The 12,480-nt window shown below is 45.8% G+C and overlaps 1 protein-coding gene across 8 annotated transcripts in view; it reads right to left on the bottom strand.

Moving 5' to 3' along the window:
• SHF (Src homology 2 domain containing F) overlaps positions 1 to 5,634 on the bottom strand; it is a 294,338-nt gene extending 288,704 nt beyond the window's left edge. For all 8 annotated transcript variants that reach the window (XR_014473486.1, XM_083183745.1, XM_083183747.1 and 5 more), the window contains exon 1: positions 4,837 to 5,634. Coding sequence is in view for 7 of the 8 variants with exons in the window: in XM_083183745.1 (XP_083039871.1) it covers positions 4,837 to 5,535 (699 nt within the window). In the remaining variant the exon portion in view is untranslated. The remainder of the gene's footprint in view (positions 1 to 4,836) is intronic.
• Positions 5,635 to 12,480: the final 6,846 nt, after the last annotated feature.

Raw genomic sequence — 12,480 nt, 5'->3', positions numbered from 1 at the left:
TACCCTATTTATATAACGCACACATATTCCACAGCACTTTACAAAGAATATTTTGGCTCCAGTTAGTTTATTATCCATCTTCATTGCACACGCATGCGTGTTAGTGTTTATGGATTATAAAGTACACTGGAGCCAAAATATTTTAGATTTTTTTTGACAGAAACCAATTAGCCCCAGAGTAGGATTTTGTAGAACTTCAAAACTCTGCACCGCATTGGGGGATAAAGACACATGTAGCCATTTGTGCATATTTTCTAAGCGATCTGACTAGATCGTTTTGAAATTAAGTAGAAATTGCTGTGTGCATGCCCCATAGAGATTGCGATGCTTGGCCCTGCGTGTCGCTATCGCCGGCCTAGATATTTCAAGCCTGTTTGAAATATCTAGTCATTGCCTGTGTTCATATATTGAGAACATGGACTGTGACAGATTGCTTAGCACTCATAGTGGAGCTATGCTAGCTCGCTGAGCAAAAAGCTCCAATGTGTAGGCCCCATTAGGACACAGATGGGAAGCAAACCCAAGACCTCAGTGCTGTAAGACAGTAATGCTAACCATCACACCAACCATACTCCATATTATTTTCATCAGGCTGCACTGCAGCATGGAGAACAAACCAATTGCAACTGGTAACATGTGATCTCTTGTATAGCTGTGTTCACAAAACTTAGCTCCATTACAATCAGTTTGTATCCACTTAACTTTTTAAGATCCCGCGATAGACAGTGCTACAGTACTGCTAGCATGAAGGGTTGGTTTTACTTACTCCAAATATAAATTTTAGCGCTCAAAGCCAAATTTCCATAAAAAAAAAAAAAAATGTGCATTTCTTAACTTATTATTTGTAACAGAAACAAAATGGGGGTTTTATTTAGGTGAAAACATGATAAAAAAATAAGGTGCATACACACTGAGCATTTTTTCACAACGTTTATGCCAAACGATGCAATTAAAATCACAGGCAGATAAATCCTTAGTAGAAGATTATGGAAAATGGTTCACCCGGACTGTGAAATAGGTAGACGGATGGTGGTGTCCAGCGATGATGCGGGAACAAGCATCAGCACTCATCACCCACCCATACACACTAGTCGATTTTTAAGCTTAAAGTATTTCAAGATCGCGCAGTGTGTATGAACCTTTAGTTACAACTAAAATAATATTTAGATTTAAAAGATCTAAGCAATAATATGTATGATTGTATGGAAGCAATTTGGAGCTAAACTATGTTTATTTCTACATTCCTGTTCCAAGCACTTGATATTATAAAGAGGTTATAGGTAGATTTACTAACATGTCCCTAACATTCTTTATGAATCTAGTTTTGCTTCACCACTTTTTCGTGGTGAAGCGGCCTTGCAGTTTGACCAAACTTATTATTGCTTAAGTCTTATCCCCACCCGACAGGTATACGCTTGTCTCACGATGTATGCCTGGCGCATGCGCAGATACATCTTTGGACAGCGGAGACGAGCTGGCGTAGAGGCCGGAAGCTGAGCAAAACACAAAGTTTATTGAAAAGAACAAAAGAAGAAAAAAAAAAAAAAAGAAGCAGAAAAATCTGGCGTTATGGACAAGGGGGAGACAGCGTAAATGCACTGAAGGAAGATTCATAAAATGAGGTAGGACTGATGCGCACAGTACTAAAATTAGTACATGCACTAAGCCGCCATCCCTGTAACAACGCTGATAGAGGACCCGCATCGCTGATGTCATAGATCAGGGGATGCGGTATCCCCTGCCTTAATGTATGAGGATATCGCATATTCCCCCTTAACGACAGATAATAAATCTACCCCTTAGTAACAGCAACAAATCAGGAATGTTACAATCAGGAATGTTGCAATCAGGTCATGTGGGGACATCTAAATATATGGAACATTATTCAGGTAACCAATACTGATGCAGCTCCTGACCTACAGTGGGACACACGCTCCCATCCCAGCTACCATGTTATGCTATTACTTCATGTATCAATCGTTCCCCACAGCCCTACATATAATCATGTGGACAGGACCACCCTTCTCCTGTCAATGTATTTTATTTATATCATAATCTCTCCAATGTACAGCACTATGTAATAAGTATGTATGTAATATATGACAACTCAGTCAGACAATTGTGAAGAAAGTCCTTAGAAAATGGATTCTCTGCATTACACCACTTCTTATAGGGCGCACACTTGGTATTTTTCTATTAGATTTTGCTTATAGAAGCAAAATCAAATCGAAATTGAATGCACATTGAAACCTTTTAGCAGCATTCAATGCTCCCATGTAAATTGAATAGAAAAATAGTCTTGGCAGGCAAGACCATAGAGCACAGATCTGTTCTAATTAGTCCAAATCGAATGCATTTTGGTGAAGTTCGATTCGATCCCACTCTTCATGGCCCCGATAAATAACCTGCAGTGAAACAATATATGGGAGGCATCAAAGGAAGAACAGTCAGGGTACACAGTAAGGACAGGACGTATTAAGCTGAAAATGTGTAAAAATGTACTAAAACCCGGCCGCATCGTTACCGCCGGGCATGGTATCGTCTATGGGCTTCTTTTTTCTGCCCCCCTCTCCCCCTCGCACTGGCTTACCATCCTGCTGCAGGTCCTCCTGGACCACGGAAGGTAAACTCCTCCTTCCCCTAGCAAGGCAGCCAGAAGTCCTTCCTGCGGCGCGGGGGGGGGGGGGGGGGCAGGGAGGCGCCTGGCACAGCCACACTGAGCTGTCCCGGCGTGAGGCCAGGAGGTGACGGAGACCCCCCCCCCCCCCCCCACTACAGGTATCGCGGGAGGCCTCCATCACCGCACCGCGATGCCAGCCACATGTTAGTAAATATGCGATGGCATCGCAGCAGCCGGATGGCGATTTATGTTAATACATCCCGCCTTAATAGAAAGAAAGAGGGAAAAAATAAAAATACTGGAGGAGGTTTTCTTTCCAAATCTCTCACTTTCTGAATCTCTCATCCTAATAAATATCCCCATAATCTTTTTTTGACAATATTTTTTATTTGAACTTATATAACAAATGTGAGCGATGCTGGCAATTATAGCGGATATTTTGCGCATCTCTCAGAGTGATGTTGGCACTCAGAGGGTTAATAGGGTATTTACCAAAGCTTAACAAGAAATAAAATGTTTAGAAAGTACCAATCAGCCCCTGGGCAGGATGTTCTAACATCCGCTGCCCTGTATCGCCAGGCACCGCATATGCTCTTACATTAGCGGTAAGCGGTTATAAACGGTTATTAACACAAGGGACAGCTCTTGCGATAAGAGCTGTCCCTAGCGATGCGGCCACGGCTCTGGATTTCCGAATCTGAGACCCGGGAGTCCATCTGCGCATGCAGGAGGGATCCGTGATGGATCCCTCACACAGCACTGCGCTAAGAAGCCCATAGGCTTCTGCAGGGAATCACCAGCTTTGAAAAATGACAGGGGGCGGGATCTATAAACACAACTTGTCACATGTTAATTTAAAGCTGATTAGTGCTATATCACTCACAATTGTATCTCTTTCCAAGCTGTGCTGGATAAGCACTGCTCTCGATTCACAATTACACCTGATCTACTGCATTTATGTAGTTATCCTCAATCAGAAATGACTGACAATACACTGCACCACAATAATCTATTTACAAACATTGCAGGGAAATAGAGCGCAAAATAAAAAAACAAACAAATCCAAACTATAAATACAAACCTATATTTACACAAAGTGTGACAATCATGAACAGTTTCCTGCCGCCTTATTTCACAATGACATGGAATATCACTTTTACATAACCCCAGCCCCTCCCCCAGACCTATCTATTCACCTTCCTCCCACACACAGATCAGTCACACACTGCTCCACACATCATGTGTTACATCGTAATGTCTCAGGGGCAACAACTCTGAGAGCAGATGATGAAGCATCATTACAGCATCTCTCCATGCAAATAAAGTCATTTCAACAAAGAAAGACCCCAGCAAATGACTGGAAAGAAATAAAACCATATACCACCTACAGGCAAATAAAGCAGCTAATCTAATTATTATTATTATTATTATTATTAATAATGCATTTTGCTCCCAATAGGACTCAGTGCTTTACAGGTAAAAAAAAAAACAACAACAACATGATAAAGGAACACAGGTGAGGGGCATGTAGATGTTAATGCCATTATCGCCAGCACAGCAGTATAAAGTCTTCTTACATTTTGTGGCTCTATGACAAAGAACCATAAGCACAGCCATACAATAAAGGAACCTAAAAAGAAACCAGCAGTGAAAGGGTTGACTTCACTTCCATCAACCGCTCCACTCCCCCTGACAGCTCCCATTGTCATTCATTTCATCTTGATAAACGTTATCCTACTCTGGAGCACTGTGCCCATCATTTCCCATTCACGTGTTTGTTCATTTAAAATAAGCATCCTTTTACTCTCCATATTCTGTAACATTAGATTATTGCAGGCGCTGGGAATAAAGGTTTGTGTGAGAATATATTAGCCTCCCATGACAGAGGATGCACTCAGGCACACCGCCTCTGTTTATCAAGTTTATGATGAAATCCACGAATCAATCACGTATTAGAAACAATTCTTTATTCTGCATTAAAAAGTCCAGATCTGACAAGTCAGAGGACAGGATCTCATGCCAGTGTCTACCAATGAGTACTTGCGATCTGCAGAGGAGGATCTGCTTTATGCAATGTACATTTATGTTTTATTACTACTACATGTACAATGACAAAACACACACTGTGCCCTCAGAAGAGCCCCCTACCCAACCACACAATCACTCTGCAGCCTGGCACACTTACAAGGGTAAGGAGGGCAGCAGGGCACACTTACTTTATCCTGTTTGCAGTCATCAAACTGGTTGGCCCCCGAAGTGGCAGGAGGAGACCTGACAGCAGTTACTCCAGTGCTGGGAGCAGTAAACGGCTGCCCAGGGTTACTAGATGTAGGGTTAGTGCTACTGGTGGGACTTGAGCTTCCTTTCTCCCCAGTGTCCACTTTGATGAGCCTGTGCTTGGGGGACACATACCTAACATCCGGGGAAGGAGAGGATGGGGACTGGGCAGCAGAGGCAGGAGGTGCTGTGGGCACAACAGATGAGTTCAGAGGAGTACAGGATCCTGGAGTGGCAGAAGTAGTATAGGGATCCTCAAAGTCCCTTTCTTTCTGCAGTTTATATGCTGCCAGTATATCCGGTTGTCCGGCTGGAGTGACAGGGAACTGGGGTCCCGTAGAGTGCAGGTGATGGTGGTGATGGTGATGGTGAGTGGGGGCTCCCCCTGTCAGGTATTGTCTGTAGTCCGGCTTAGGTGGGGCAGGAGGGGGCGGCTTGGAGCTCTTGAACCCCAGGTGCTCCTTGATCCATTTGGCCATGCTGCCGGCGCATTGCTGCCCCGTGCTGGACGCTGGCGGGGGGCTCTCCCTGCTACTGAGGCTGCTGCGAGGGGGATCTGCCCGTGCACTTCTCGCAGAGTCCGCTGGCTGCTGCTGGGCACCGCAGGCTGGAGCCGATGAGTGTCCGCTCAGCAGCATGAGAGACACAGGGCAGAGCCGGGGAGACGCAGCCAAACACTCAGGAACTAGAGGCAGCGTGGTGAGCAGCTGATACCATCTGTATGAATGAGCACGCTACACGGATACACACACTACTCATTGCGTTACACGCCACCTAGCGGCGCACATACCTCCTACAGTCCAATTCAATTATCCCGGGAGCTTTAACTACTTCACTGACGATTTTCAATCTAAATTGACCTAAAAAATGTAAAACTTTATTTTAACTGAAATTGAAATATGAATAAATATAGATATGTTATTGGGTACTTGTTTCCTAGCACGGCCACAACGATTTAGATCGTTGTGGTCGGAAGATAAAAAATCGGATCGATCGCATCGCATGCGATTTGGTCGCATGCGATGCGACCGATGCGACCGATCCGACCGACCGATTTTTCACCCGATTTTTTTTTTTTTTTCACCCGATTTTTTTCAATTGCCCCCCCAAATGTTACTAAGTGGGCTAGACCCCACGATAGACGTCAACCCGAAGCGTGGCGAGCGCAGCGAGCCCGCGAGGGGCGGCGGTGCGCGTCCTCCGACCTTTTCATTCCCCTACTATCCACGTCGGCGTGGAGTTGAGAATATATAGTGTGGCGAGCGCAGCGAGCCACCGAGCCCGAAGCGTGGCGAGCGCAGCGAGCCCCGCGAGGGGACGCGTATAACTTCACAGGTATACGCGTCCCCTCGCGGGGCTCGCTGCGCTCGCCACGCTTCGGGCTCGGTGGCTCGCTGCGCTCGCCACACTATATATTCTCAACTCCACGCCGACGTGGATAGTAGGGGAATGAAAAGGTCGGAGGACGCGTACCGCCGCCCCTCGCGGGCTCGCTGCGCTCGCCACGCTTCGGGTTGACGTCTATCGTGGGGTCATGGCGGGCACATAAAAAATGTGAAATGGGTCATATTGGCCCATTTCACCTTTTTTATCATTTTTCCCTATGTGAGATGGACTTAATCAAGTCCATCTAATCTTGTGCCATTATAATGGCACAAGACCGACGCGATCCTCCCGATTTCAATGTTAAAAGATTTTTTAACATTGAAGTCTATGGAAAAATCGGGTGAATCGGTCGGTCGCATCGCGGCCGATTTTAATTGGTCGCGACCGACCGATTGACCCGATTTCTGTCATTCAAAGGGAAAAAATTGTAAAAAATCGGCCACATCGTGAGGATCGTGTCCCTTAATTAAGAGCCACGATCACTCACGATTGTGGCCGTTCTAGGAAACAAGTACCGTTATTGCAAAAAAGTGGAAATTGTTATATTTTTATATTTTATTTATAAGGCGTCACAAGTGTTTTACAGCATAATTCTCACTACACAATACAGCTGAGGGGGGGCGCCTTACAGGTAACATTCGAGAAATAAAATTAATGCCTCATTTATTTCATGCTTGTTAGCTATCACCCGTCCCAATGTACTTTTTACACAAGGGGAGTTATTAGGGTTGGTTAGCTTTCGGACCCTTGCAAGCCAATCAGAACCCACCCTGCGAAGGGTGGTACAACGGCCCACCATTCATACACCGGGTACATTTGCCTGTTTACATAAATGTCCATTCGCAGGCCAGGGGGAACCTCCCACATCTTTCGATGGTTGCTGACCATTGACAGATGTGGTGCATGCACGCATATATAAAGTGACTCTCAGGTCACTTATATATATGAATGCACTTTCGGGCTTAAATGGCCGGTCAGCTGACATCTGGTGATGTCAGATGCCCACATCACCTGGTGATTCCCATGGGAATGCCCAATGTTTTTATTGGATTGAGTGAGACTTTCTAACTCGTCTCCCATTTCCTCACTTCCTGCAAATATTATACAAATAAGAGCATTACGGTTGGTCTGAAAAAGTCAGATATTTTTTTGATCTAAAAGAAAAGGGAAAAGGGTGGACAATATATTATCCAACTTAGTCCAAATTTTTCTTGGCTACTAAAATCAGGTGTCTTTACATTAAAATAATGTGCTTTCATTTTGTATTTCGACTAGCTTCACTATGGACCTGATTCAAGTCTGTTTGGAAGGGGCCATATTTGTGGGGGTCTGCGCATCAGTATGCATGTATTTACGCATGCGCAGATTCCCCTGAACACCTTTGGCAAGTATCACACTCACTGAGGCATTCACACGGGTAGAGGAGGGAGGGGAAGGGCAGGGAGAGATATCAGGGGAACACGCAGTGTTTTATGGGCGTGCCCAAGAAAACGCTGGGCATTTCCCTGGGAACCCAGGTGTGGCATTCCCTGCTCGGTCCCATGTGACATCAGCGCCTGCCCCCAATTGGTGATTAGCAGACAAGATAAAAGTCAGTTCAGACTGACTGTTATCTGCGAACCATCAAATAATTTATTTGCCGGTCAGCCACAAGCGAAATGATGTGTTTTTGTCTCCTCGCATGCTATTGAGGGGTTCGTGCGGCGCAGGGGGAGGGGGGGCATTCATTGCGGCGTCACTTACCTGCTTGCTAGGCAGCGAGTGTATGCTGCCTAGCGAGAAGGTCTGAATCAGGCCCTATGTGGCATTGCCTGCTTTTAACAAGTAGCTTTGAACATATAATAGTGTGTCAAAGATCTGTTTAAATGGCAATGCCGGTTGATATATACAGTAGTTTACCATTAAAAAATGTTCAAGTCAGTGCTGCCTCCTATTGCTAATAATAAATTGAGCATGTGCAGCAATGCATTTTCCTGTAATTATATTTAAGCCAATCATTTTAATTATTTTTTGTTATATAGCTTAATAAGCAGTGGCTTCACAGGAGAGATGCAAGCCACTCCCGGGTGTCCCCTTTTCAGTGCTGCAGAGCAGGGCCGTCTTTTTGTATGGGCTTAATGTCCACTTGCCCAGGGGCCCCAGGTGTATAAGGGCCCTATCCTGATAGCAGAGAATCCAATTTTTCCAGGGATACCAGAATTTTGAAAATCGGCCCTGGGGCACTGGAGATATCCAACTTCAAAGCAGCAGTCCACATCCGACCGGTTAATTGCATTTTCCAGTCATATTTCTCAGGTTCTTTCTGACTTAGGGCGGTATTCAATGAGGCTGATTCGCCAGGTTTTTATGGCGATTTTGTGCTGTAAGGCGAATTTCTGACTAAAACGGTGAATCACCCTATTCAATGACCAGATGGCGAATACATTTCAAGGTTTTTTTCGCCATGATTCACCGAGTAGCAATCGCTATCTTTTTATGGTGAAGTGGAAGGTGAACTTTTAAAATAAAGTGTTTTGTTTTTTACAATTGGTGTCAAAAAATCAGGAATTTTATTCTGAGGAGGGGCATGCTATTTTTATTCATGTGCTGTAAGCACATGAATATATATTTAATAAAAAAAAAATATATATATATATATATATATATATATATATATATATATATAATTTTTTTTTTTTTTTTTTTTTTTTTTTTTTACACAGACCAGCCAGCAGTGGGCCGGAGCCGGGCCACTCATTAGATATTCATATATTCACTTCACCCGATCATTACATATGCATGATCGGGTGTAGTGAATATACCCGGTCCCCTGCTGGCACCCCCGGGGGGCAGCCTGTGCTCCCTGGCACCCGGGGAGCCCACCTCCCACCCACAAACGTTCTGGGGCAGGCAGGGAGACTTCCATCTCCCTGCCTGCCACCGTCCCCAGGCTCCCTGCGGCGTTCGCCGCAGGAGCTCATATTCGCCGGTCAGGGGCAGCGAGCCCCTGACTCGTTGAATACCGGAGCCGGCGAGGCTCCGGAACGCGGCGACCAGTGGCGAATGTGCAGCGAATCCTAAACAGGATTCGCTGCACGTCGCCGGTATTCACATTGAATACCGCCCTTAGAGTTTTTCTGAGAGTATATGCCAAAACCTAGGACTCTCCCCTTTCTGTGGACACTAGGGGCTTTTTTGTCAATGGATTGCTCTGGCTCCTGATCTCTGATCCCCAAGTCCCCAGCACCTCCTGAAAGTTGGGACTCTAGGTTTTTATACTATTGAAGGCTAAGAAATCTATTTCCAGATAATGGCAATATCTGCAGTCAAACAAGCTGCACTTCCACCGGAAAATGATGACTATTAAGCCCACTCCATTATCCAACCCTCCCCTGCATATAACCCCCCCCCATCTCCCTGGAAGTCATTTACAGGGGACCCTTCATTCAGCTCAGTGCCCCCTTCCACACGTTAGTGTTCTCCCTCCCACCACCTGTGCAATAAAGGAGTAATTAGCAGAAGTTACTGCTCCAGGTCCTACATGTTGAGTGGAAGATAGAGCACCCCCTGCGACCCGTGGGACATCAAAGCTGCTGCTGATAGCACCCCCCACGACTAGGAGGGGAGAATGGGTAAGGGCCCCAGTGCATTGCTTTGCCCAGGGGCCCGCACTGCTGCTAAGATGGCCCTACTGCAGAGTCTCCGGCAGCAGCATGTGCGCACCTTAAGTGAGGTTACTGGTGGCTTACCCCACTATCAGCTATAACCTTTGATGTCACTCAGAGCTGGCCCTAGGCAAAGGCAACCTAGGCAATTGCAAAAAGACAAGGAAAGGAAAAAGAGAATAGAGGCAGAGGCAGACTGCAGTGAGGATCTGCCCCCTGGTCAGAGCTGGATAAAGGGGCATAGGTGGTACATTCAGAGGTATTTTTTATTAAATGAAAAAGTACATCAGTGTTTAGTCCGATACCACAATGCACTGCGCCCAGAGGCGTAACTATAATTGCTATAGAAACCACTCCAAACAGGACAGTGGAGGAGGGCGAGAGTGGGACTGCTTGTTATGTTCAGTGGGAGTTCTTGCCATGCTAGGCCCATCACAGTCATACATGTAAGCCAAGAGTCAACACCTGGAGTTGCTATGTACTCTCTCTGTTTCCAACAGGGGCCTGTCGCCATGCCTCTCTCCACCCCAGCATTATTGGGTAGGGTATTTACTTCAATTAATGCTATGGGCACTTTATTTGGTACTTCTTGCGGCCACCATTTACGCTACGGAACTTAGGCCCCTAGGCCCCCTTGAGCCATAATCAGGCTCTGCCCTGGGCCGAAACAATTTTGAGCTATTGAACTGCACACCACATTGCATTGCTGATGGCTGAGAGACAAATAGTAGAAGCTGTGTAGCCAATGTGCTTGTGCTAGGGAGAGTTGAAGGACAATGTCTTTGACTATGCACTGGGCCTGATTCAGATCTGATCGCTGGACTGCACGTGTTCAGAGCCCAGCGAGCTGGATAACACCGCACCGAGAAAAAGCCGACTCTCCCGCCGTACTAACCCATGTACAGGGCTGCGAAAGGATGTGTACGGGTACACATCTGTTCACTAGCGCCCACACAGAGAAGAAATCTTTTGATGGTTACTTTCCATGGAAGAATTTCTCCTCCTCTGGCCAGCACTTGCAGCCCCTGCGTGACCCAGGAGTCACTTGGCAGCTGCTTGCATGGATGTGAAATCAGGGCAGGTGCAGATGTCATGTGCCCACCCCGAGCAGACAGGGGAACTCCTGCATTCACTGGGGCATGCCCAGCGTTTCTATGGGTATGTCCTCTGTTTTTATGGCACACCCTTGAAACGCCGGTGGTCCAACCGGGAAGACCCCCAGCCTGTCAGTCAGGTTGCAAATAAAAATTTGGCAATGCACCCACAGCGGGGGCCTGCACATGTGCATTAGAGACATTGCACATGGGCAGACCCCCACCATCAACAGAGGGGCCGAGTTCGGACCTGTGCGAGCATGTCTGAATCGGCCCCACTGTCTCCCAGCTGCCGGTCATAGTGGCTTATCACACAGTGAGAAGTGCATTCCCTGGGGCATACTGTTCATCCCCCCTCCCATACTGCCATTTTGTAAATTCTCTTTATAATGGAAGACACAATGAAATTGTTCAGTATATGCACCACATATGTGTATCCCATGGTCTCCTCTCATCTCCAATACTTTCCAATTGATGTAGCTCTGACTTTTCCATTGATAAAGGCAATTTACGCACCACATTTATCCAGCGCAGCAGCAGCTTCTAGTGCCCTTGGTGAGCCTTGAATGAACAACTGTCTAACTGGCTCAGGTACCACGCCATGTGGCAGATGTATTAAGCCTTAAAAAGAGTTAAATAAGTGTGTGATAAAGACAATCCACCCCTAACTGCCATTTTCAAGCACATCATATAGCATGAAAGATAGGAGCGGAATGGCTGGACTCTTTATCATCCTTACGTTTATCTCTTTTTAAAGCTTAATACATCTGCCCCATGTTACCTGTCCCTGATCCTACTGGATATCAGCTCCTCCCAGTGGCAAACGCAGGATTTTCAGAAGGGGGTTTCCAGAGGGGCGGAAAGTGAGATGGACACTTAGGTGACCCAGTATATGCCGAGTCAGTTAAAGTATTATAGATAGACCAAATGTATATAAATAATAATAATAATGAAAAAAAATATATACATATCTATATATCTATATCTATCTATATATATATATATATATATATATATATATATATATATACATACAGGGGCGTCAACAGCAGTGTAGACCCCTGGGCATAGCAATGTATTGGGGCACCTACCGATCCTCCAGCGGTAGGGGTGGGGAAAGCTTTGATGTCCCCCGGGTTGTAGGGGGTAATATATCAACCGCTCAGCATGTAGGGCCTGGATCAGTAATTTCCACTGATTACCCCTTTACTGAACAGATGGTGGGAGAAGGGGGCATTGGGCTGAATGAAGGGGCCCTGATACATAACTTCCAGGGTGGTAGAGGATGTTTAATATGCAGAGGAGGGGTTTATAGTGGAGTGGGCTTATTATTCATAATTTTCTGGTGGGAGGACAGCTTGCTTGACTGCAGATATCTCCAGTTCCCAGAAATAGATTTCTTAGATTTTAATGGAATTAAAAACTAGAGGATCCCACCTACCAAATGGTACTGGGGTCT

Source organism: Crinia signifera, chromosome 4, assembly GCF_055691185.1.
Source record: "Crinia signifera chromosome 4, ASM5569118v1, whole genome shotgun sequence".
In the NCBI taxonomy this organism is placed as follows: Eukaryota; Metazoa; Chordata; class Amphibia; order Anura; family Myobatrachidae; genus Crinia; species Crinia signifera.
The sequence above is the reverse complement of the archived record's forward strand: the minus strand, read 5'-3'. Positions and strand labels throughout refer to the sequence as shown.